Below are 27,838 nucleotides of genomic sequence, written 5' to 3' on the forward strand. Positions count from 1 at the left end.
CGTGAGACATCCATGACAATGCACCACATGCAAAGCTGTATACATAACCAGAAGTGGATCTCCTACTATCCACATGCCCTGCATAGTTTGAATCTGTGTACTTGGCCAAGTACACGCATCTCTCCTCTGCCAAAGCAACATCTGGTACCCTTCATGTACCTCATGATGCACTTGAGTGCCTCCCAATGCCTCTTTCCTGGATTAGCCATATACCGGCTAACAACTCCCACTACAAATGCAATGTCCAGTCTTTACTAGCTATCATAGCATATAACTCCCAACCGCTGATGCACAAGGAACCTTGGCTATCATGGCCCTCTCCTCATTTGATTTGGAACTATATGCCTTAGTTTCACATATGGAGGCAATGAAGTACTTACTACCTTCCCCCCCTCCATATTGAAATGCTGCAACACTTTTGTAACATACTCCTTCTGTGAAAGCCAAAGGAGTTTCCTACTCCGGCCACGCGTGATGCGCATACCAAGAATATGACTTGCACGTCCCAAATCCTTCATGTCAAAGGCCTCATGCAACTTGGCCTTCAATGCATCGAGCTCATGCTAGCCAATAGCATATCATCCACATAAAGTGCTAGGAGTATTAGGCTATTATCCTTAGCCTTTTTAGTGTAGAGGCAGTGATCAATCTCACTTCTTCTTAAACCCTGGGATCGAATGAAAGAATTAAACTTCTGATATCATTCTTTAGGCGCTTGCTTAAGGCCATAGAGACTCCTTTTCATCTTGCAAACCAAATGCTCTTTGCCATTTTCTTCAAAGCCTTGCGGCTATACCATGTAAATTTCCTCATGCAGATCCCATGTAGGAAAGTGGTCTTGACATCCATCTGCATAAGCTCCATATCCTCTGCTACCACAAGTCCAAGTATGCATCTAAGTGTGGTCATCTTCACAACTAAAGATCTCATCAAAATCCTCACCCTTCTCTTCTTTAGCAACCAAACGGGCCTTATACTTAAGCACAAGATCACCTGTGACCATCTTGTAGACCCATTTACATGGCAATGCTTTCATTCCATGTGGCAAAGAAACCAAGTCCCAAGTCTTATTCTTCATGAGTGAACTCATCTCTGATTGCATAGCATATTCCCACCCTACTCCCACTTGCACTGATCCTCATGCATCATAGCCTCCCTGTAGCAAGAAGGCTCCCCATAATCAGTAAGCATCACATAGTCTGCTCCTGTAACAAATCTCTTAGGTGGTCTAGACACGCTAGATGATCTTCTTAAGGGCATTTAAGCTTGCTGTTTTGTGTTCATATTAGCCACATTTGGTCATCATTTCCATCAATAGATGATCTAACATCTGCCCTTGATTGTGTACTTGTGGGAGTACTTGGCAGCACCATTTCCTACACATTTGCTGCATGGACGACTTGCTTTCTATCAACATATATGGGAAAGTGATTCTCCTCATTTTCACATCCCTCATTGGTGTCTTATGCATCTTCTTTTCATTGAAGACCATATTATGGCTTCTATGATCTTCTTTGCCTCTGGATCCCAGAGACGACAACCCTCTCCACTTTCACCATAACCCAAAAAGATGCATTTTTGTAATGTGTCAAAGCTATCCTTGAGCATAAAATAGCATCTGTGTGCTAAACGTCATCAATAAAGCATCCCATAAGGCAATCTGGGCTATCAGTACATCCAACAAGGATTGCAATGCATCCAAATGGCCTATAAATCATCCACTGCAACCCTATGCATACCACGAATGAGCGCATATAGCTCAAACTACAACTAGAGTGATCTGCATAAGGTATGCATTAAATCACAGACTCAAGGCAATGGCTGATATTGCAAAGCAAATCTGAGATGCCTCATAAACATGAACATTAGTGCATATCCGTACTCAATGATGCAATCTACACATCTTTCCTTTTGCCTGTAACTCCAAAATCTTATCTGGTGAGAGAGTTAAAGCCAGGTCAACCCTTACAATTGACTTGAAATTGAACCTTTGAATGATTTTCTAACACAGAGAAAAAGGAGATGATTTGACATCTCAGAGAGACAAAGCTTCTCCAAATATCCAAAGGATCGTGCAAAACAACTGATAGGTAGGGGTTTCGGACCTCCAGAACGCAATGGAATAGATGGTTTTGGAAACCTGGTCCCAATCATCGAGTCCAACACATGGACCAAAAGAAGCATTTTTGCAAATAGATCTGTTTGTGAACACCAACGAATGATGAGCAACACAGAAGTTTTAGGACTTTAGGAGTCCACTGCAGCTGACAAATCTATGAATGGTTGCTTCAAACTTGAGTTTCAACACATTGGCAGAAAAATGTTGAAGCAAAGACAGTGAGTCAAAAATCCAACGAAATGATCCCCAAATTCAAGAATGAAGGGGTTTTCGAACTCCTGAAGTGCAATGGACACCAAAATCAGGTAATGGTTGCCCCTGCAGGTCATTCCGGACTCTCAATCGTGTCGAAAGAAACAAGGAAATCATCAAAAAATGTCTTTTTGCTCCAAAGGGAGAGCCAGAATAGAGCCACACAGTTTTTGGTGAGTGCAGAACACGCTAATCTTCTATGTCATCCATATACATATATGTGTTTGAGGATTGTACATGGTCGGGGTTAAGGCATAGTGGCCTTAACGCTCACAACTATCGATTGGATGTCTATGCTAAGAGATTGTCTTGAAAAAGGTTTATGGGGTCAAGATCAACGTAACATGGGATTGCGAGGACTAGGACCTTAGATTCGGTAGTTCTTTGGAACTTGGTTTATGCGAATCACAATGGGTCAATACTTACAAGAGGCGTCAAGCTCACTCTAGGAGTTTTATAAATGTGAGGGGTGTGGCGACACATAACATAACAAGAGAAAAGAAAAAAGGAAAAGTGCTTAAAATTAAAGCAAGCTTAACATATAAGTTATAACCAAGAAAACTTGTCCTCTGAGGTGTCTTCCTTCTAAACTGACACTCTTTGAACTTGGTATTTTGAGACATGTTTATGGATTCAAGAACTTCCAACTTCTAGATTGAAGCTTTTGTAGACTAATTCTAACTAACTTTATACTTGTGGGGTAATTATCTTTATTATCTTACCATTTTTAGTGTATCCTTGCTTTGGTGACAGTTTAGCCTTCAACAGCAGCAACCCTTTTGATAATGACCTACTTCAAAATGCAAAATAATTGAAATACAAAATATGAATGCTTCCAGTCTTGTTGAGCACTGGACTCAATTAAATGGAAGAATCAATAGTTTCACAATCTCATGCTTTGTATGGAAGAATTCATGATTTCACAAACCTTAATAGCATCACATCACCAATGAGTGGTTCACAAAATCACCAATGAGCGATGCACTAGATTTAAGAAACGATTTTGGTTTCTTTGTAGTGTAGAACTTACAAACCTCATAACTTCTTGCATTTCGCTAATGCAAACCAAAAAAGTAAAATAAAAGCAACTAGTAGCATCCCTCCAAAAAACATGGAAAAACAAACATAGGATCATGGAATTGCCTCACAACGACATAAATGCCTCCCAAGTAAGCCAGCAAACAACTTACTTCTAGCCTTATTGGGAATTTGCAAAACCTCAATTTGTTGTTCCCATTGGAACGTCTAAGCTCTTATTATCTTGTGCCCACAACCTAATGTAATATTCATTTGCTTAATCATCGATAAAGGTAATGTACATTTGCTTAATCATGTATAATTTAGCTTCTTAAGGACGCGAGGTCCTTCAACAGCATGCGGTTGAGGACGCTGATGAAATAATGGGCATTCATGGCATCGCAGCTGTTGAGTGGCCCCTTCTGCTCGCTCGCCGAAGGGTTCCTCGCAGCAACCACTGCAGCTCTGTCTTACCAGGTTGGGTGTTTATCGATGTATTTGCGAGCTAAAGTTTGCTGCTCCAGCATTCAAGTTTTGGTTTAATGGTAACAATCACGAATAAATTTCATGGTGTTCAATGCTGTGAATGCAAAAACGGATATATTGTTTCAAGACCTGTCGTCTCAGACGAGATAGTTTCTATTAACATTCTTTCCAGTGAGCGATATGATCATATGAAGAAAGAAATATAAAGAAATTGACTCGGAACTGCGGTGGGAAAAATTTGTTTACATATAGTTCTGTAAAACCATGTATGTCATAGGCTGATCATTTCTCTAGGCATTATATAATTTTAGATTTCATGTCACGAACTTTTTTTTTTTTCGTTTTTTTTTCACAAACTTGTACTTGAAGTTATTCACAGAAAGCGTCAAAATTGTGAACGTAACCATAACAATACCTTAAAGATTTTCTATCTATATATATATATATATATATATATATATATATATATAAGCATTTAGTCACCATATATATATATACTGTACAGTATGTACAGCAGCATTTAATGGCGCCTCGGGAAGTTGTGGAACTTCGGAAACGACTTCTTAGGCATCCTCATGTCTCTGCACTCACTACTGGTAGCAACCACTAGGACTTGCTCCTCCACATTGCACATTACTTCATTTGCTATCTTGTAATGCTACTTTTAGGTCCCATAGGGCGTATTTCAGCCTTTAGTGGACGTCAATACAATCAAAATACATACAAAGATGTGTGTGTGTGCACATAGATATACAGAGAGATATGTGCATATACATACATAGATATGCGCACGCACTCTTGTGTATGTGCGCGTGCGCGTTTTGTTTGTTTGGTTTTTATCCAATTGCCCTAACAGTTGGGTTCTAGTGACACCTGGGAATTGGATGCATTCTGATGCCAAGTATTGGCTTGGGCAGTGGGCTGCTAGTGTAGCAGAGTGCAAGGGTGAGCCCTTGATGTAATTGCACAATTGCCATTGCCTGAAGAATTAAATAAATACTGGAAGGGGCGCCAAAGTGTTTGGGGCCAATCAGTGTCCTTGGTGTTTGGTTTCTGAGTAGCCTCCGTTCAGTGTTCTCAAAGTTGTTTGTAAGTGGAATTTGACTAATGGAAGTAGTGGTTCATTGAACATGCCACAGATGCAGGGAATGGGACCTGGATGTTGGAAAGGTCACCTCCCCATCTGTACACCCCCATATGAGGAGAGCATGGGGGGGGTGAACCTAGGCTTTGAGAGAAGGCCACATTGGTAGCACTATGGCTGCCATGGGGGCAAAGATCAGAGAAAGAAAAGAGAAATACATGGAGCTCTAGAGGCTGCCTCAGATGGCAAGACTATGCAGGATGGATGGCGAGGGCAACAGCCCCTGGATCTAGGCCTGGCAAGAGGCGCCACATGGCTGGCACATGTGACGGCATGGCGAGGGCTATGGGCAGGGTCTCGGTCTGCAAACAGGACCCGGAAGAAGGCCGTACACAGGCGGATCAGGAGCAGCGACCAGGCGGGGGCATTGGGCAGGCCATGGGCCTGCAATAGGCTCGGACTGTGACAAGGCAGGAGCTTAAAAGGGCTTGGCATAGGCTCTTATATAGGGCTGGTTGGACCAGCCAACCAAGTCGGCCAGCAAGCCAGTCGGTCCATTAGGGCTGACTGGTCGGTATTTTGACAGCCCCTTGGGGGCCTATAAAAGAAGGGCCTTTGTGCCCTCATATCTCATCACCAGGAACAGCCAACACAGAGCAGACAGGAGCAGCACTTAGGGATTTCTTGGGCCTATTCCCAGAGGGTGAAGGAGATCTAGAGGAGCTGCAGACTGAGCTAGTAAATGCTGCCCCCTGCCCACCTAGGCTGGCTTCCGGACAGCAAGGTGTTGTGATCGGGACGGAGAGTCTACATACGCTCGAGGTGGAGCACTCGTGCTCGAGTCTAAAGATATCCAGCAGATAGTAGAAGTACCTTGTGATAAGATCACGGAAGGTTGAGTTTGTTCTACTTTGCTGTGTGGTTAAGCAGCAGAGATGCCGATTTCAAAAGCCTCTTCAGCCCCTTCTCTCCCTTCCTCCTTCCCCAGATTTTTTTCTTTCACCATCCCTAACTTTGGAGAGTCTGGGAAACTGGATGGGACAAATTACCCTATCTAGAAGGTGAAGATCTGGAGTCATTTAGTGGCTCAGAAGTTGTGGAAACTGACAACAGGAGTGGAGGCGAAGCTGAAGGATATGGTGGACAACAAGGGGAAGATACTCATACTGGTAGATGGAGAGTAGCTCGATGCTTGGGAAGATAGAGATGCCCACGCCCTGGCATTGATCATAGGGACTATGGCAGACTGTGTGCTTCCTCACATCCAGATGGCCGACATGTCAGTAGAGGTGTGGGTCATTTTGAAGGATTTGTACGAGACAGATAACACATCCCGGATCTTGCTTCTTCAGCATCATCTCTACAACCTAGATATGGATGAGGGAGATTCGGTACATGACCACTTGACGAAGGTCAAGGTGGTGAGGAATCAACTAGCATCGATTGGTGACAAGGTGGACTCGTGCTAGTTGGCCTTGATGGTACTAAGGAGACTACCTCGGAGTTTCAAAAGATTTGTGATGACTGTGACAGTGGGACAGAGGAACAAACCTCTAATTTTTGAGGAGTTGGGTCCATTACTGCTCGAGGAAGAAGCTAGGGAGAAGCTCTACAACAACGACAAAGATGACAAGGCGTTGTTGGCAAAGGGAAGGGTAAGCCTAATGGTGGTAAGTCCATGAAGGATGACTCTGATGACGAGGACACTTCCAAGAAGAAGCAGAAGAAGAAGTGCTTCTATTGTGACACGCCAAGCCATTTTGTGAAGGATTGCAGAAAGAAAAGGTGGATAAAAAAAACAAGGAGTGCGACTCAGATTCAGAAGATGACACAAAAGCTAAAGCTAATGTGGTAATCGAAGAACTGTTCTTGGTGACATCTCCGTGTGTTACTGAGGTTAGATATGTCGACCTAGCAGAATATGTTTGACATTGAGATGTGGGTCGACGAGGAGTCAGAAACCTTTGTGAAGGTGAAGAACAGCATGAAGTGCTTGGTATCTTCCAAGTGCATGGTTGTTGATACTAACATGAGGATCGATTCCATGGAGTGTCCTAGGGTTTCATGTTCAGATGGTTGCTGTCATTCAGAAGGGGGCAGTATAGGATTACACTAGTTATTGGTATGTGCCTCCATGAGGTGCATGATTTGCTTTCAGAGCAAGCACACAAGTAGTACAACAATTTGGTATGTACTTGATGTTCTTAATTTGAGCCTTTATAGCATGTTGTGGAGAGAATCTGCTCTTCATATGTCTCAGGTAATGCGAGATTGGAAGGAATGGGCCTTCTTCGAAGGCAGAAGGGGAAGTGTGGGTGCTTCTTCAAATCTCGGACACAGATTGCTAGAAGGTGATGGACAAGGTGTACTGAAGCCAGAAGAGTACTTGCTTGAGAGCTTAGTGAGAGTTCATGGTCCAGGTTATCTAGAGATATTCTTGGGATTTCATTTCTCGAGATGGTTCTTTTGTTGCGGACCTTGCCAAAGGAAGGACGGGTTGAAACAGACCCTCAGAGCATAGTGTTTGGAAGACTCCAGGTTATTCACTTATTATGAGTGTCATGTGCACGGATTAGAGTATTGGACGTGTACTGGGGTGGACAAGACTAGCTCAAGTAGTTTGGGGAGGCTTAGGGCTAGGCAGGATTGATTCTCAGGTTGAGTGGTAAGGGTACGAACCAAATAGAGGTCTTTGCTATTTTTGGCGCATTGGGCCTCAGTCTATATAAGGGGCCCAGAGGTTCAGTTTTCAGTGAGCCGAGGGGAGCAAGTCTCGTTCCCTGGTGCTAGGTGTGATCTTGGATTGAGTCGCGGACATGCGCCTGCATCTTATGTTAAGACATGCAATCTCCAAATGCAGAGGCCAAGGCCAAACAATTGGCCAGGAAGGCCAAAACTGGCAAATCTCCAAACACCAAGGTCAGGGCCAAATAAATGGCCAACTGGCCGACCAAAACTGGTCGGCCAGATCCGGTCGGTTAGGTCGGCCAGATTTGCGCTCCAATATTGCTGCTGCCTCTGCTTCCTCTGCCTCCACTCCTGCATCCTCTCCAGCTTCCTCTGCCTCCACTCCTGCATCCTCTCCATCTTCCTCTGCCTCCACTCCTGCATCCTCTCCAGCATCCTCTGCTTCCGCTTCAACATCTCAGTTTTGGTCGGCTAGTTATGGCCTTTTTGGCCATTTATTTGGCCCTGACCTTGGTGTTTGGAGATTTGCCAGTTTTGGCCTTCTTGGCCAGTTGTTTGGCCCTGGCGTTTGCATTTGGAGATTGCCTGTCTTAACATCTTAGCGTAGCCCAAGGCCCAGCAACATATCCAAGGCCTCTAGGCGCCACTTGGTGGTATGGGACACGAGGTTGTCAGGATTTGGTTGGGAGTTTGTGCCAGTAGCTCAGCTCGTGGCTCGGAGGAAACATATTTTGATTCGGGATTGTATCTCGTAGGTGTCATGGTTGGGTGGTGAGCAGCTTGCTCAGATTCCTAACGTTTGGTGTGTTCTTGTGTTTGCTTGCAAGTTAGAGGTTTCATGAGTGCTGGGAACATGTCAGTTGGTATCAGATCCAACTCCTGAGGTATGAATCTCTGTTGCGAGAGAGATTGGACGTGATTTCCTCTAGGTATGATTCAAATTCGAAATTCCTGGTGATATCCTACAAGTGCTAGTTGATTCGTCAGTTAGCGTTGTTGATTGCTTGGATTGGGATAGAAGAGAGGCGAGTGAGAGCCTTGGTGAATTCGATGTGAAGCAGGAGATCGAAAATCCAGGACCAAGGAAGTGGTTGACACTTGGTTGCACAAGTGGCAAGTACACTTCTAGTTTCACCCTTATCTAATGAGAAGAAGATGCAACTTGCAGCAGGGTATTTATTAGGGAAGGCTTTATTGTGGTGAAAGGAACTCCGATCGAAGCCCTCCACATGGATCGAATTTGAAGAGGTCTTCAGGAAATAGTTTTTGAAGGAGGGGGATTATGATATTGTAGGCAAATTCAAGGCCCTTGATATGTCCAAGCTGAATTTGACTTTCTATCTTCAGAAGGTTTCTTGATTTGTAGACGAGAGCTACAAAGATGGACCCTGTCACCTTATTGGGCTTCTTTATGGATGGTTTGCTTGACTCGTATAAGCTTCAGATCAAGAACAACGATTGTACCACTTTACAAGAGGCTATGAACTATGCGTGCATCTATGATGATACTATGGCCAGCGCAAAGGGAACCACTACTGCCGACACGAGCGGGAAGAACAAGAGGAAGTTCTTCCAGTCAACAACTGGTATCTGGGAGTTGAAGTCAGTAGACAACGCCTCCAAGAAGAATTTGACTCAAACGAAGAATGGTAGAGCCCGTTTCCTACGCACCCTTAAGCTAAAGAAAGAAGGACGTTTTATTTGCGAGGAGCGGGGCCACACTCGGAATGATTGTCCTAAGCGCAAGAACCAGATGCAAGCGCCAGGACCAAAGCTCCTTGCAGGCCAAGGAACCAAAGCCAAGGGAGCTAACCAAGCATCGATGACATGTATTTCTGTAAATGTCATTACCTGCCCACTTTCTTGTAATTGCACTTTTAATAATTCGTTATTGGGCCCCATGATCTTTTCTAAGCTTATGGAGAAGTAAGGGACCAAAGACTTCACATTCTCTTTGACCCGGGCAGCTCTCACAATTTTGTGAACTACAAACTTGTGCAAAGGGTGGGGCTGTCCACGACACCTCTACGAGGTGCAGCTTCCAATTGGGAAACAGTTTTGGGATCGTAAGGTCGACGAACTTTCTATCCGGATTCAAGACTACACAGTTGCTCTTACGTGCTATGTTATGCACTTGGAACATGTGGACTTGTTAATCAAAATAGAATGGTTTAAAACCCACGATATTCGGATTGGATGGAAAGATCATACACTCTCTTTTTTGGACAAGGACACCTAATTTTGTATTCAATGTGATAATATTCCCTCTTCTCAGGGACCTATTGTATCTGCGATGCATCTTCGAAATATAATAAACACTTCTCATTATGATGTGTATCAGTGTGTCTTAATTCCGCTTTCTTCATTTGTTGTCTCTGTTAATAACAAAAATGATTTAAGCGTGTTTGAACACCGAGAATTGAGAACGTTGTTAGATGATTTCATGGATGTATTCCCTGCACAACTGTCAAAAGGTTTACCTCCAAAATGGGCAGTAGATCATCGCATAGATTAAGTACCTGGGGCTCAACCTATTAGTATTCCACCTTATAGGATGAGCCAACTCAAGGAGGATGGGCTAGCTTCACAGCTACAAGACTATGTGAATATGGGTTATATTCGCCCAAGTAAATCACCCTGGGGTGCACCTATTCTCTTAAGAAAGAAGAAAGATGGTTCGTGGAGAATGCGTGTAGATTACAAACGATTGATAAAAGTAACAATTAAGAATAAATACCCTCTTCCTCGTTCAGATGATTTGATAGAACGATTGGCCGAAGCGAAGTACTTCACTAAGATTAATTTGCATATGGGTTACCATCAAATCTGTATCTATGCTAAAGACATAGATAGAACTGCTTTCCATACTAGGTATGGCCAATACGAGTTTCTCGTATTGCCTTTTAGTTTGACCAATGCTCCCGCTACCTTCCAACAAATGATTGAACACCTCGGGATTGTCTTAGTTATTTTAAGACAGCATAAGCTCTATGCCAAGATGAGTGAATGTGACTTCTTCATGAAGGAGATCATTTACTTAGGACACAAGATTTCTTCCGAAGGTATCAGCATTGATTTAGATCGTATCCAGAAGGTTTTGGAATGGCCCATCCCTCAAACAGTGAAACAACTTCATTCTTTCCTAGGATTTACGGTCTTTCTATGGAAGTCTGTGCGTGATTATTCGCACATCACGGCACCCTTGACCAACATATTGAAAGGTCGTGGATGCATGTCTACCCAGCCAATCTCTTGGAATGATGCATTGAACAAGTCTTTTGAAACCTTGAAGCAAACTATCAAGGAAGCCTCTGTTCTTGCACTGCCCGAACCAACCCCGCCTTATGTTTTAGAGGCTGATGTGAGTGACTTTGCAATTGGGGCAGCTTTATTCCAAGAGAGAAGACCTGTAGCTTTTGAAAGTAAAAAGCTAGACGACACCCAATATCATTGGCTCACACTACAAAAAGAACTATATGCAGTTGTGTATGCTCTCAAGGTTTGGAGACACTATATGTATGGTTCTAAGTTTCTTGTATTGACAGATCATCAGTCAATCAAGTATGTGTGTGACGGGTCGGAATTGAGGGGAAGAAGGCTAGATGGGCAGAGTTAATGCAAGATTTTGATTTTGAAATACGTTATCGAAAGGGTTCGATGAATAGTGTGAAGGAGATCTAGAGGAGCTGCAGACTGAGCTAGTAAATGCTGCCCCTTGCCCACCTAGGCTGGCTTTTGGACAGCAAGGTGTTGTGATCGGGACGGAGAGTCTACACACACTCGAGGTGGAGCACGCGGGCTTGAGTCTAGAGATAGCCGGTAGATAGTAGAAGTACCTTGTGGTAAGATCAAAGGACCACGCTTTGGTGGGACTTTGGATCTATCTCTCTTTTGTTGTCTCCATAGTTTTGGATGGAAATATATTGTTTTGGTAGCTTCTATATCTGGCTGGTTCATTGTCTACTGATGAGTCTGCACATCTATGTGATGCACATTAAGTTAAGAAGTTTGTGATTCCGTTTCTGTATGATCCCCACTCCCAACTCTGTCCTTAGTGTCTCAAACACTGCAGTCCAAAAATGACTAGTAAGTTTAACATCCCAGTCTGACACTATGGATGTGGGTAATCCATGCAGACGAAATATACGTTTAATATATTAAACAAATCCGCCACTTGCGGGGCACTAATAGACTCCCTAGTCGGTATGAATTGAGCCATCTTGGTAAGACGATCAACCACCACAAGGATAGAATCATATCCACCTTGAGTCGTAGGTATACCTACTATAAAGTCCATGGAAATGCTCTCTCACCTACCGAGTGGTATTTCCAAGGGCTGTAAAAGTCCGGGTGGTTGCACCCGCTTTGCCTTAGTTACTTGACACGAAAAACAACGTGCCACATATGTTTTTTCATTTTTGGCCAAAAGAAATGAAACCGGCCTCTAATCACTCAGAGGGCAGTGGAACTAAACCTACAATCACTTCAGCACTTATTTACAGCTCACAAAGCATATATCACAACCATTAACCATTGCATGATCACCATTTGGCATTTATCCATTTGTTCACAAACAAAACCACTGGAAAGGGATGGAGGCTAGAATGCCCCTGCTCAACAGACATAGACAAGTGCACCCGATTGGCCCCAAACACCGTGGTGCCTCTTTCGGTATTTCTTTATATTTCACAGTGAAATGATTACAAGTTGCATCTGGGAGACCTTCCCTGCAACTGAGCACGCAGCCCCAATTCACTAAGCCTTCGCAAGGCTTTCAAGCATAGAACACCATCACATAAGTGCACTTAACCCATAGGCTCAATCCAAAGGCATTCTCTTTTCCGAGTGCAATTCCATTGGCTGTCCAGATGCAATCACACTGCACCCCAGTTGCACTCTCTTTGAGTGGTTTCCAGATGGCATTCACAAAGCTTTTCAAAGCTCCAAAATAAAATCAGCAAAGTACCCAACCAAAGAATGACTCATGTAGCACTGCCTGGGCACCTGTGAGCCAAGAAAGAGGTGGCACACGAGGCCAACCAATAGCATAGTAGCCAATGCCCAATTGCATTCTCAGCCAAAGAGGAGTGCAAAGACATGAAGAAAGAGCATTTACAAGAGCCGACCAGCAAGAATTCCACCGAAAAATACGAAAAGAAGCACTTCTGTCGCGAAGAAGTGGGAGTTCTTGGGCTCAAAAGAAGCGTGCTTCAGAGAGGAATGCACTGAGAAGGTTTTGGAGAAGTTTCATCGCCGGAAAGTCCTCCAAAACTGAGAAAAACCAGTCAACCAGCGCGTGGGACCACTCGAAATTCAACAGAAAGCTGTAGCTCTGCAAGAGGAGAGGCCCAGGAGGCAGTAGAAGCAAAAAGGTCCAGAAAAGGCCACTTTTGCTAATTCGACCAGCAAAAGAAGTGCTCAGCTCTGCCCGTTCTACCAAATGCACGGAGGGAAAAGCATATCACTACGAAGGGGAGGCAGAGGGGAAGTCGAGAAATCCAAACGGAAGTCGAGGAATCCAAACGGGTGAGGAGTTATGAAGAAAAACGGAATTTGTTGGAAAGGTCACCTCCCCATCTGTAAGCCCCCAAATGAGGAGAGCATGGGGGGGGTGAACCTAGGGTTTGAGTGTCTGTCACATGGGCATCTGATTGGATGCCATGTGGGCAAGAATCATAGAGATGGTGGATACCTGGAGCTAGGATGGATCTGCAGTAGCAAAAGGCGAAGCAGTAGCCAGCACAAGGAACCTGTACGGCGCAGGACACGTGGCTGGGAAGAGGGCCTGGCAGAGGCACAGACATTGCAGGGAGTGCAGGCTCAGATCTGCAGCAGGAAAAGTGGCTTTCAGTGGGCAGGAAACAGGCCTTTTATAGGCTGGATATATGCCTTGAAAGGAGGGCCAAAGGGCCCTGGAAGTTTGGGCCAGAAAGCCCTGGGTTGTGTGCCTTATAGGGCTGGACCAGCCACAGACTGGTCGGCCAGTCTGTACCAGGCTGGTCAGTTTTTATCAGCCCCCCCTGGGGCCTATATAAAGAGGCCATTCAGGCCTCATTTCATCATCACTTGCAGCAGCAGATCCAGAACAGAAAGGAGCAGCAGGCAGCCACCCTCTGGACCTACATTCAAGAGGATAGAGAGGTGCTAGCAGGGCTGCAGACTTAGCCAGGAGGCTGCCCACCTAGGCTGGTTTCCAGACAGCAAGGTGGAGAGGATCATCCTAGACGGAAAGTTTACTTACGCTCGAGGTGGAGCACGCGGACTCTTGTCTAGAGATAGCCAGCAGATAGGAGAAGGACTTTGTGGTAAGATCAGAGGACCACACCATTGGTGGGACTCTGGATCTGTCTCTCTTGTATTGTGTCCATAGTTGTGGACGGAAATATATTATATGGTGGTTTCTCTATCTAGTTTGGTTCATTGTCTATTGATGAGTCTGCACACCTATTGAATGCACATAAGTAAAGAAGTTTGTGATTCCACACCCACACTGCACACTGTGTGAGCTCCTGGGCATTATTTCCGCTGCGTGTACCCTCTGTTGGGTATTTTCTAACATGGTATCAGAGCCCAAGTAGGAGGCTCACAGGTGTGGGAGCCTGAAGGCAGGGACCTTGCTGAAGGACGACCCTGATTCAGAAGCTGTAGGGAATCGACTTCCACGACTGGAGGATTGTGCCCTTGCGAGAAGGAGGGTGACTCAGGTTCAGTCAGGTGCGTTCAGAGTTCTGGTTTACTGAATTTGAGTTTGGTTGACTTTGCTGTGTGGTATATACAGCAGAGATGTCGCCATCTACAGCCTCTTCAGCCCCCGCTATCCCTTCCTCCTCCAGTTTTCTCTCTTTCACTATCCCTAACTTTGGAGAGTCTGGGAACCTGGACGGGACTAATTACCCGATCTGGAAAGTGAAGATCCGGAGTCATTTAGTGGCTCGGAAGTTGTGGAAGCTGACCACGGGAGAGGAGTCGAAGCCGGAAGACTTGGTGGACAGTAAAGGGAAGGTACTCATGGCAGTAGACAGAGAGGAGCTTGAAGCTTGGGAAGAAAGAGATGCCCATGCCCTGGCAATAATCATAGGGACTACGGCGGACTCTGTTCTTCCGCATATCCAGCTGGCCGAGACGTCAGTAGAGGCGTGGGCCACCCTGAAGGATCTGTACGAGACAGATAATACCTCCCGGATCGTGCTTCTTAAGCATCAACTCTACAATCTTGATATGGAAGAAGGCGATACGGTACATAGCCATTTGACGAAGGTCAAGGTGGTGCGGGATCAGCTGGCAGCAATTGGTCAGAAGACGGACTCATGCCATCTGGCCTTGATGGTACCGAGGAGACTGCCTCGGAGTTTCAAGAGCTTTGTTACGGCTGTGACAGCAGGACAGAGGACCAAACCTCTGACATTTGAGGAGTTGTGTCCCTTACTGCTACAGGAGGAAGCTCGGGAGAAGCTCTACAACGAGGACAAAGATGACAAGGCGATGCTGGTGAAGGATTCCACTGGTAAAGGAAAGGGCAAGCCTAACGGTGGCAAGTCCAATAAAGATGACTCTGACGACGAGGAGACTTCGAAGAGGAAGCACAAGAAGAAGTGTTTCTATTGTGATACGCCCGGACATTTTGCAAAGGACTGCAGAAAGAAAAAGGCGGATCTGAAAAACAAACAGGAGTCTGACTCAGATTCAGAGGGAAAGGCCAAAGCAAATGTGGTAATCGAAGAATTGTTCCTGGTGACATCACCAAGTGTTACCGAGGTCAGATATGTTGATCCAGAAATCACAGTAAGGGTGTCTGACATAGAGATGTGGGTCGACGAGGAGTCAGATGCCTTTGTGAAGGTGAAGGACAGTATGGAGCGCTTGGTACCTTCCAGGTGTGTAGCTGTTGACACTGACACGAGGGTGGATTCCATGGAAGGCCCTGGGGTCTCATGGTCAGATGGATGCTGGAGTTCAGAAGGGGACAGTACAGGATTACACAGGATCTTGGCGGGTGCCTCATTGAGGTACATGGTTTGCTTTCAGAGCGAACATTCAGGCAGTGCAACAGTTTGGTATGTATTTGATATTCTGCATTTGAGCCTTTATAGCATGCTGTGGAGAGATTTTGCTCTTCATTTGTCTCAGGTGATAAGAGATTGGAAGGAATTGGCCTTCTTCGAAGGCAAAAGGGGAAGTATTGGTGCTTCTTCAAATCTCGGACGCAGATTGCTAGAAGGTGGTGGACAAAGAGTACTGAAGCCAGAAGAGTACCTGCTTGAGAACTCAGCGAGAGTTCATGGTCCAGGTTATCTGGAAATATTCATTGGTTGCAGACCTTGCCAAAGGAAGGACGGGTTGAAACAGACCCTCAGAGCATGGTGCCTGGAAGACTCGAGGTTGTTCACTCATTATGAGGGGGACGACTGGAAGATCGTGACGGCTGGGTTGCTCAAGTTCAGAGGCGGGAATGTGACTGAAGGCGGTGGTACCAGGAGGTGCTACCAGAGATGGACCTGTGTACCAGGATGGTGTGCGGAAGCGGAACCGGACCCGGTGGAGCAGGAGCCACTGGATGAAAAGCCAGAAAAAGATTTTGACACCGAAAGGTTCCAGAGGACTACGACCAGGGAGTTACTGGAGCATTTTCATCGAGGTGTTGGCATTGGGCCGAGATGTGTCGGTGAGAGGGGGTGTTGGAAAGGTCACCTCCCCATCTGTAAGCCCCCAAATGAGGAGAGCATGGGGGGGGTGAACCTAGGGTTTGAGTGTCTGTCACATGGGCATCTGATTGGATGCCATGTGGGCAAGAATCATAGAGATGGTGGGTACCTGGAGCTAGGATGGATCTGCAGTAGCAAAAGGCGAAGCAGTAGCCAGCACAAGGAACCCGTACGGTGCAGGACACGTGGCCGGGAAGAGGGCCTGGCAGAGGCACAGACATTGCAGGGAGTGCAGGCCCAGATCTGCAGCAGGAAAAGTGGCTTTCAGTGGGCAGGAAACAGGCCTTTTATAGGCTGGATATATGCCTTGAAAGGAGGGCCAAAGGGCCCTGGAAGTTTGGGCCAGAAAGCCCTGGGTTGTGTGCCTTATAGGGCTGGACCAGCCACAGACTGGTCGGCCAGTCTGTACCAGGCTGGTCGGTTTTTATCAGCCCCCCCTGGGGCCTATATAAAGAGGCCATTCAGGCCTCATTTCATCATCACTTGCAGCAGCAGATCCAGAGCAGAAAGGAGCAGCAGGCAGCCACCCTCTGGACCTACATTCAGGAGGATAGAGAGGTGCTAGCAGGGCTGCAGACTTAGCCAGGAGGCTGCCCACCTAGGCTGGTTTCCAGACAGCAAGGTGGAGAGGATCATCCTAGACGGAAAGTTTACTTACGCTTGAGGTGGAGCACACGGACTCTAGTCTAGAGATAGCCAGCAGATAGGAGAAGGACTTTGTGGTAAGATCAGAGGACCACAACATTGGTGGGACTCTGGATCTGTCTCTCTTGTATTGTGTCCATAGTTGTGGACGGAAATATATTATATGGTGGTTTCTCTATCTAGTTTGGTTCATTGTCTATTGATGAGTCTGCACACCTATTGAATGCACATAAGTAAAGAAGTTTGTGATTCCACACCCACACTGCACACTGTGTGAGCTCCTGGGCATTATTTCCGCTGCGTGGGAGGCTGAAAAACCAGTCCAAAATCTCAACAAAGGGAGAAGATGAGAGAGAAAACCACACATGTGAAGTTTAGAAGGCCCAGGAAGGTCCAGGAATGGCAAAGGAGCATGTAGAAGGTTCTAGAGCCACTTGGAACTCTAGGGGGGCCACTGAAGGTACATGGCCCTCTAGGGGGCCCATTAAAAATGCCACATCATCATTTTCCAACAACCACTCTTTTAATTCCTTGGAATGCCTTTGGGCCTAGGGATTAATTATGCTTATGTGCTAGGCACCATGCCGCGTTTAATTACACATTATTAAGCCCACGCTTGGACTTTTAAAACCAAAGTTGTCACGGTCTTGTAGTACATTAAAGTACTTAGAATTTCATGCCCCCGTGACATACCCCTCTCTTGAAACAACAAACCACAGTTTGCTGCCTCAAAACACAGGAGCGAGCATGAAATATAGCATAAAAGAGTATACAAGAAAGCCTTTGCTATAGTATACAGAGACAATGAAAATATGGCTAGGAGAGGCATGCATCCATCCATATACACTGGTCAAAATCTATGTGATCCTCGGCGACCAATAGTCAAGATGCATCAATATCATGAAGTCTCACAGCAGAAATACTGTCAGCTCAGTATCTTGGATGAAACGTACAGTGTCATCAAGCGACCTCATGAAATCACAGTGAGCCCGTCTGTACTGAGGGAGTGGTGCTACCCCCCTCTCGAACACTAGGTAATGCTCCAGACGCTCGCTTTGCTGAACTACCTGTAGGAGTCCGGACCGCAGTCGGCTCTAATTGGAAAGCTTCAAGGTAAAGCTGCAATATCCCAGGTGAATCTGCCAGTTCACCTTCCTCCACCCATTTCGCATCAAGTGATGGGTAATTTTGAAATTTTACCAAGTAGCGATGGATAACTTTACCCTTGAGCTTTCTATCTCTGTGTGCCAGAATCTGCTCTGGGACCAGAAGTTCATTCTGTTCTTCCACTTCAGGCTGCACCTCATCAGGTAAATCCTCGGGAATATCTCCATGATATTGCTTTAATAAGCTCACATGAAAGGCATTATGTATCTTCCAATGCGGAGGCAACTTCAGCCTATAAGCTACCTCGTTTATCTTTTCAGAAACCTAGAAAGGACCATAGTAACGCATGTTCAGCTTTGTGTACAACCTTTCCTTGCTTTTCTTATTTTTCAGCCTTGCCTTCTGAAAACGCAGCAAAACCCAATCACCTTCTGTGAATACCAATTCCCTGCAGTGCTTATCTGCTGCTCTTTTCTGCTTGTCCTGACTTCTTTGCAAGGCACATTTGATCTTCTTGTAAGCCTCTTCAAGGCTTTCCACAAAACGATCAGCTTCGAAGATTTTCTCTTTTGTATGCAAAATGGGAGGTATCTTCCTGGCACCTTCCACTATTTCAAAAGGTGCTTTACCTGTGGATGTGTGCACCGTATTATTGTAAGCATATTCTAGCAAAGGCAAATAATGCTCCCATTTGCTTTTGTGGTCTGAGACATAGCATTTAAACATATCCAAGATGGTAGAGTTTTCCTGCTCCGATTGTCCATCAGACTGAGGGTGAAAAGATGACGAAAAATTCAGCGTAGTGCCCATATTTTCAAACAGTCCTCTCCAAAAGAGGCTGGTCATCCTCGGACCTCTATCACTGATTATGGATTCAGGCATCCCATGATACTTGAAGACATGCTGCAAAAACAATTTGGCCATTTGATCTGCTGTAATTTTCTTTCTTACTGGCACAAAGTGGGCTTGTTTGCTAAACCTGCAAATTATTGTCCACAATCCATCATGTCCAGTAGGAGTATGTGGAAGATCAAACACAAAATCCATAGCTATGCTTTGCCATGGTCTATCCGGAATTGGCAAAGGGTGTAACAACCCAGGTGCCTTCTGCTTGTCAAACTTTACTTTTTGACAAACCATGCATGTTCTCACATATTCTTCCACATCTTTCCTCAAAGATGGCCAATAAAAGTATTGCTCCACTGCTGTAATTGTTGCTGTAATTCCCCTATGTCCTGCATATGGAGGAGCATGACTTTCCATTATGACTTTCTGTCGCATCTGATCAGTGACACAGAGTCGTCCATGCATCAAAATGAAACCCTCTTTCAACATATAGTGATCATGCCTTTGACCATTAGAAAGCTGATCATAAATAGTTGAAAAATCAGCATCATTAACATACTGATCTTTCATCACATCTAACACATTGTTGTAAGCAATGCTCACTGCTGAAACACTGGGTTTCTTGGAGACTGCTTCAGGGTGTGGTTTCCTGGAAAGTGCATCAGCCACGACATTTTTGTTACCCGGCACATGTACAATTTGAAAATGAAACATTGAGAGGAAGTTAGCCCATCTCATGTGCTTTTCAGATAATTTTCTCTACGTGAGAAAATATCTAAGTGACTGATGATCTGTCTGCACATAAAAATCAGCTCCAAGAAGGTAATGTTTCCATGTGGTCAAAGCATGTATCACTGCTAACATTTCCTTCTCGTATGTCTGCAAGTACAATTCAGCATCTTTGAGAACTCTACTCTCATATGCAACCACTCTGCCATCCTACATCAAAGTGCCTCCTATGCTGTTTCCACATGCATCACAAGTTACAGCAAAGGGTTTTGCAAGATCTGGCAAGATAATAACGGGTTCAGAACACAACTTTTGCTTCAGCTCTTCAAAAGCTGCATTTTCCTTTGGTCCCCATTGAAACGGTACAGCTTTCTTTTGTAAAACATGCAAGGGAGAAGCAATTTCTGCAAAGTACTTTATAAACCTCCGATAGTATGAACACAACCCAAGAAAGCTTCTGACTTCATGCAGATTTTTCAAAATTGGCCAACTCCTTATGGCCTCAACTTTTGTAGGATCCATCTTGACTCCATTCTTTGACACTATATGACCGAGAAAATGAATCTCATGCATAAAGAACTCACTTTTCTTGGTGTTTATTAATAGCTTGTGTCTTTTCAACTCTTGAAACACAATAGTGAGGTGTTTCCTGTGCTCCTGCTCATTTTTAGAGAACACAATGATGTCATCGAAGAAAGTGCCCACAAACTTTCTGTGTGCTCTAAAAATTCTGTCCATCATTCTATTGAAAGTGGCAGGTGCATTAGTCAAACCAAAAGGCATCACAAGGAACTCATATAAGCCAAATGAAGTGCGGAAGGCAGTCTTGTAGACATCTTCAGGCCGTATCCTTATCTGATGGTATCCACTTTTAAGGTCAATACGACTGAACATTGAGGAACCTTCCAACCGATCCAATATATCATCAATGCGTGGAATTGGAAAACGGTTCTTAATTGTGACTTTATTTAAAGCCCTATAATCAATATACATTCTCCAACCGCCATCCTTCTTTTGCACAAGCAACACAGGGGAACAGTAAGGAGAATTACTTGGCTGTATTAATTCCTTTTCCAAGAGTTCCTTCACTTGTGACATTATCTCTTCCTGTTGTGCCTTACTGACACGATAGGGAGGTATATTAGGCGGTGAGCTTCCTGGAATTATATCAATTTGATGATCCTCGAAGCCTCTTGGGAGGTAATTCTTGAGGAAGTGCATCTGAGAAACAATTTTGAAAATCTGGTAACCCATCTTCTTCTGATGATAAAAAGAGAAAGAAGAAGATCAAGTGCTTCTATTGCAACAAGGCAAGGCACAAGCAGAATGAGTGCCGGAAGAAGATTGCGAATGAGAAGAATGGAGTAAAGAAAGATTCCAGCAACAGCGCGCAGACAGTACCAATAGAGCTGTTCGTAGCAATTGAGGAGATTTGCACAGAGGCAGTTCATGTACCTGCGGATGAACCTTAGATTATTGACAGTGGTGCATCGCGCCACATGACTTTCTCTATCTAAAGCAGAAAGAGTAGAGCCTTCTTGAACTGGTTGGCTGTCCTCTTTGACAAAAATCAAGTACGCTGAAATATGACGCTTTATTACATTGGAAATACAAGAAGCTGAAACTACAGGGATGGACTCCCCTTTCAACTTTACATCAAGTACATGATTTTTGCCTCTATGAGTTAAAGAAATCTTCTTGTTTCTCATCTGCACATCAGCCCCCACCTTGTACATCCAAGGCATCCCAAGCAAAGCATCACACTCTGATGTAGAAGTCCTCTGCATCCTGATATCCCTGGATATGCATCCTCAACTTGCCAATGATAGGAGTGACATGTGTGTTGAGTTCAGGGTTGGCCATATCACACATGCCGGATGGCCCCATTTCCTCAGGCTTGATGCCAAGCCTTCCTGCCATATCAGGAGTTATGAAATTCGCCTTTGCCCCAGAATCAAAGAAAAACAAACAATTCTGATTTCTGATTTTTCCCCATGCTCTGCACATCTCAGTCTTTTTCATTTCCTCTTCATCATGTGCATGTGGCAAATTCCCAATCACATCTGGAAGAAGTCCTGCGGAAGGTTTAGGCTTTTTGCCCTTCCGATCAGCCTGTTTATCACCATTCTTACCATCATCTGACCTGTCTCTTTTCTTGAATGGGCAATCATAAGAGCGGTGTCCCTCTCCTTTGCATATAAAACATTTGTTTTGCTCCATGAGTGACTTTTTTTCTTCATCAGATAACTTGGTACGGGCTGTTTATTAGGCTGTCCACGCCTTTGACCAGCTTTGAATTGGGCTTTTCCTCCCTTTTGAAACAGTCGTTTGCCATAATTTTTATTTTCAGATTTGATGTCCTTATGCTGGTGTTTGGCAGCCCGTTTGTTGTCTTCTTTCTTGCTGTCCATAAAGCCCAAATTCTTCTCCTGCATCCATGCATATGCTGTCCTTGCATTCTCAAATAATTGAGTCATAGAACCCACCTTGGTTTTGATGCAATAATCACGTAGCTCACTAGGCAATCCACAACAGTACCTCTCTATTTGCTCTTTCAAAGAAACATGCCTGTAAGAGCTCAATGGCAGCAAAACATCCCAAAATCTCTTGGTGTAATCATCAAGATTCTTGCAAAGTTTGTATGACAAGTCATGCCAGTGTGAAAGTACTTCAACTTCAAAAGTTGGAGAAAGCCAAGTAGAAGAGAACACTTGCTTAAATTCCAGCCAAGTAGCAGGTGCATCTCCATGAAGCATAAGGTTGGTGTACCACTTAAGTGCATTGCCTAAAATGTGGCAACCTTCCTCATCTTGGATGCTTCTGTAAACAAACCCCCAAGAAATGCAGCATCAAATTGTTGAAGGAATGTGAGGGCTTTGTACCTGTCATGTACTCCATTATATGTATCAAACTTGACATGAGAACCACCATCCTTAAATTCTTTATATACATTTGATATTGGCTGCTGTCCCAAAGATGGCTGTATATTTGCAGCATTCCCTTCACTAGGGAGAGCCATGCTTGGCTGAACATTAGGCATGGGAGCATATGCTGTGGCTTGCATGCCTGGCTGCATTCCCACATTGTCATACATGGCTTGCTTTCTATGCCCAATTGGCGGTGAAATCAACATAGCATCAAAGATAGAATCTGTACCAAAATATTCAGGTTGCTGCCTCAAATATGGCTGAGGTGGTTGAGCCACATTATTATTTTGAGGAGTAGAAGTACCCAAACCAAGGCCTTGTGCTGGCTGCTCATACTGTTGCACTGGCTGTACTTTTTGTACCTCTTTCTCAAGTGCTCTTTTGGGCGATTCCTCTCTCTTGGAAGTCACTTTCTGAGTCATTTTTGATGGCTGTCCCTCATGGGAAACTGATGCATGAGTGTGCGGTCCGCCATGAGAAGCTGATGCATGTGTGTACTCACTCTTTCCATGCTTGTGCTTTCTTGATTTCTTCTTCTTCTTGGCATTTGTTTGCACAATCTGAGCCAAATTTTGAGCCAGCTGAGTCAAAGCAGTCACTGCACTTGCAAGGTGTGCATTCAACATAGTAGCATCATCTGACTCACTGCTAGAACTAATATCACCATTGAGCTCAGTTGTAGCTTCATGTGTGGCCTGCTCAAAAGGCATTTGTTGTGCTCCCTGCAGCTGTACACTAGCTGGATCATTAAGGCTTTCCTGCTTTCTCCTTTGAGGAGTTGTGGAGCTCTCTTGCTCATGGGTACTCACCATGTTTATGGTTGTAATATTCAGCTGTCAAAAAGTGCAGCAAAGATATCCTTCCACCAAACTACCGAGGCCCACCTCTTGAGAAAGAGTGTGTGGTATCCCGGCAATGGAACCAATGAAACCGGCCTCTAATCACTCAGAGGGCAGTGGAACTAAACCTTTAATTATTAAAATGGCAGCGGAAGATGCAAACAAACTGAAGCTACAGAACCACACAGAGAACACTAGAGACAACAAGATGTGCCACAAACAGATCTGCTGTAACTCAGCCCATAAACCAGGGCAGCAACTGAAATTCAAAGTATCCTGAATAGGATGAGAAATTCAAAGTATGCTGTAACTCAGCCCATAAACCAGGGCAGCAACTGAAATTCAAAGTATCCTGAATAGGATGAGAAACAGGAGCTGCAGAAGGGGCTGCACTGAAGCAGAGGAAGGGGGCACAAGGAGGCTGCAGAAGGGGCTGAACTGAAGCAGAGGAAAGGGCACAAGGAGGCTGCAGCCTGAGAGCACGGAGGCTTGAGGAGCCTGAAGCGAGGAGGCAGGGGCCTGGGAGCGAGGAGGCTAGAGGAGCCTGAACCGAGGAGGCAGGAGCCTAGAAATGAGGAGGCTGAAGGAGCCTGGGGCGAAGAGGCAGGAACCTTGGAACGAGGGGACTGAAGAAGCCTGGAGCGAGGAGGCAGGAGCCCGAAAAGAGGAGGGATCTGCTGAGGGAGCGTGGGCAGCCAAGAGGGCAGCTGAGGGGGGCTCAGGTAGGGACGGCCAGGAGCAGGCTTGAAGACTGGAGCCTTGAGGAGCTGTTGGAGGGAGTAGATAAAATGAGGAAGGGGGGAGGGCCCTTATATAGGGAAGGCCAGGAGGGTCGGTCAGTTAGCCTAGACCGACCAGCCTGGTCGGTCAGCCAACTGGGCCGACCAGCTGGTCGGCCAGGACCTGGTCGGCCAGGGGCTGGTCGGCCAGCCTACCCCCTCTGGTCCCCCTGCTGCGTGGGAGCTGGTCGGCCAGTCTACCCTGGAGATGGCAGTCTCAACACCCCCTCTCAGCTCCAGGGTGTGGCACAAGACCCAGAGAGCTGGCATGACGCTGGAGAAGGGGAGAGGAAACAGGTTTGGTAAAAATGTCGGCGACGTTGTCGGTAGTGGTGCTGAAGAGGAGCAAAATGGTACCGTCAAGAACCTTCTCGCGTGTAGTGGTACTGAATTTCGATGTGTTTTGTCCGAGCATGGAAAACCGGATTGCGAGCAAGGGCAATACAGCTTTGATTGTCACAAAAAAGTGTGGTAGGAGCGGGTTGCTGAAAACCACAATCGAGAAGAAGGTGCCGAAGCCACACAGCCTCACAGGTGGCACTACACATAGCACGATACTCAGCCTCGGTGGAGGATAGGGCGACCGTGGGTTGGCGTTTGCTGGACCAGGAGATAGCCGCAGAGCCAAAGGAGAAAACATAGCCTGTGGTAGAGCGGCGAGAATCGGGGTCGCCAGCCCAATCAGAGTCACTCCAACCTCGGAGAGTGAGCGGGGAAGGAGAGGAACCACCGGCAGTATATAGGAGCCCGAAAGTAGAGGTCCCCTGAAGATAGCGGAGGAGACGTCGAGCAGCCTGCCAATGAGAAAGTGAAGGGGTTTGCATGAAGGTACTGAGGGTGCCGACAGAGAAGCCGAGATCCAGTCGAGTGTTAAGTAGCCAGATAAGAGAACCAACAAGCTGGCGATAGAGGGAGGCATCAGGATAAGCAGTGGACCCAGAAGCAGAGAGTTTAGAGTTGGGATCCATGGGAGAAGTGATGGGCCGACAGTCAGCCATGTGGAAAGTTTCGAGGAGCTCGTGAACATAGCGCTGCTGAGAGACAAAATACCCCCTCTTGGTCTGCCAAATCTCAAGACCCAAGAAAAAATGGAGGAGGCCCATATCCGTCATCTCAAATTCAGTTTGAAGAGCAACTTTAATGGCAAGGATATGATTGGTATGACTCCCAGTAAGGATTAGATCATCCACATAAAGAATGATGAAGGTATGAAGCTGTCCTTCATGAAAGAGATAAAGATTGGGATCAGCCAGAGAGCGATGAAGCCCTTGGCCGCAGAAGAAGGTATCAATACGCTGATTCCAGGCCCTAGGAGCTTGCTTGAGACCATAGAGGGCTTTGCGAAGGCGACAGACCATGGAAGGAGAACGAGAATTAATGAAGCCGGGTGGCTGATCCACATATACCTCTTCTTGAAGATCACCATTCAAAAAACGCAGATTTGACGTCCATTTGAAAAATGGGCCACTGATGGTGGGCTGCAAGAGCAAGGATCGTTCGGATGGTGCTCATCCGGGCGGTAGGTGCAAAGGTCTCCCCATAGTCGATGCCGGGTCGTTGGGCATAGCCTTTAGCCACCAGCCGAGCTTTATACTTGTCGACAGAACCATCAGAGGCGTACTTTGTTTTGAATATCCACCGGACACCGATTACGGAACGGTGTGAGGGACGAGGAACAAGGTCCCAGGTATGGTTCCGAAGAAGAGCATGAATTTCCGCTTCCATAGCCTGTTTCCAATTAGGCTGGGCAAGAGCCTGAGGAACGGTAGTGGGCTCGCGAGTGGCGAGGATGCGAGACATAAGGGCGTAATTGACATGGAGGGGATCAGAAGAGGACGGTGGGGGGTGGCGATGAGAGCGACGAGGCCCATCATCAGGGTGTGGTTCGGAGTAGGGGTCCTCAAGACCGGAGGAGCGGAGAGTATCAATGAGCCATCGCGGAACACGTACCGAGCGGGGTTCCAAAGGAGGAGGAGACGAGGGTGGAGCCGGAGAAGGAGGTGGAGGAGAGAGAATAGGAGGTGATGTAACGGGGGACGAGGCAGGTGGAGGGATCGAGGGCTCCGGGGCATCGGACGGATCTCCAAGAATAGGAGGAGAGTCGGAGGATGGCGGAAGGACCTGCTCGTTGAAAAGGACATCCCTGCTCACGGAGATAATGCGGCGGCGAGGATCATATAGGCGATATCCAGTGGAGACGGAGTTGTAGCCTGGAACTGCTGATGTCGGAGAGCGGTTAAGAGTATGGATCGCGGTCATCATGGCCTCGGCCCAGAGGGACTGAGGGAGTTGACTGTGAGTCAGCATGGTCCGAGCCATTTCCACGCCGGTACGATGTTTACGTTCAACCACGCCATTATCAGAAGGGGTACCACCCTTATCAGCACGAAGGATTTTGAGCGAGTGGTTGGATTCTTTTTCGACCAGGGTCAGCCAGGTCTGGAAACGACTGAAAGCCAGATCCTTGTGGGAAAGAAAATAGATCCAAGAATAGCGACTGAAGTCATCAACCAGGAGCATGTAGTACGAGGCTCCCCCCAGTGACATAATCTGCATAGGGCCACATAGGTCGAGGTGAACAAGACCAAGCGGAACGGTGGCACGGCGAGAGGCATGATGGGCGAACGGCTCGCGATGTTGTTTGCCCAATATACAAGAGGGATAGAGACCTTGGCGAGTGCCAACGTTAGGGAGGCCGATGACAAGCTGATCACGGAAAGCACGATGGAGAGCATCAATGTGTAGATGACCAAACCGATAGTGCCAAAGGTCGCCAAGAGAGGTGCCTGTAAGGGAGGGAAGGGCGACAAGCTTGTAGATACCATTAGTAGAATGGCCGGTCCAAACCGGCTGTCCGGTAGCACGATCGCGAATGGTAATAGAGGCCGCTTCAAACTCAACCTTCATATTGTTTTGACAAATCTGATGAACCGAAAGGAGATGAAAGCCGAGAGACGGAACATAAAGAACACAAGAGGAGTGTTTACCCCCTTTGCCATCAGGAATAATATCAAGAGAGCCCTCTGAATGAACAGGAATAGAGTGCTTGTTGCCGATGCAGACCCGACTAGAATGAGGGGTGAGATCCTGGAGCAGTGAGGAGGAGGGGGTCATATGCTGAGAGGCCCCACTATCAACGATCCATTCACGAGCATCGGAACTATGGAGAGCCAATGACTCTACTGCAGGAAGGGGTCCCGAATTCAAGAGCTCAAGGTGAACAAATGCAGGAGTGGGGGTAAGGGAAGCATCTGGATCCTCCTCAGGAGACGGACGAGGGATCCCGGGATCAACAAACTCGGCAAGATCATAAGATTCCAATACAGACGCCATCTGAATTTTCCAAAGGGAATAGTTGGTCCCATCTAACTGCCGAGCATCTGGAAATGTAGGAAGAGTGGGGATGCGTACAGGCTTGTCAGACTCTTGAAAGAAACTGGACATAGGGGGAACGCGAAGATCCGGAGCAGAATCCTTTGTTTCATCAGCCATGACTGAAACCAGGGAGTGGACAGCAACCAAGGGCTGAAGAGAACGGGGCTGGTGAGCAGATCGAAATCTAGAACGGGGCTGCCGACAGGCAGCAAAAAAAAATATAGGGGAAGAAGAGAGCTCTGT

At 46.1% G+C, this 27,838-nt stretch overlaps 1 protein-coding gene across 1 annotated transcript in view; it reads left to right on the forward strand.

Moving 5' to 3' along the window:
- Positions 1-3,701: 3,701 nt before the first annotated feature.
- LOC147898879 (uncharacterized) overlaps positions 3,702-27,838 on the forward strand; it is a 41,291-nt gene continuing 17,154 nt past the window's right edge. The window contains exon 1 of the mRNA XM_087379375.1: positions 3,702-3,865. Within this exon, the coding sequence (XP_087235501.1) occupies positions 3,772-3,865 (94 nt within the window). The 5' untranslated portion in view covers positions 3,702-3,771. The remainder of the gene's footprint in view (positions 3,866-27,838) is intronic.

This window comes from Dipteris shenzhenensis, chromosome 9 (assembly GCF_047967505.1).
Source record: "Dipteris shenzhenensis isolate YYH24624 ecotype China chromosome 9, Dip_SZ_1.0, whole genome shotgun sequence".
In the NCBI taxonomy this organism is placed as follows: domain Eukaryota; kingdom Viridiplantae; phylum Streptophyta; class Polypodiopsida; order Gleicheniales; family Dipteridaceae; genus Dipteris; species Dipteris shenzhenensis.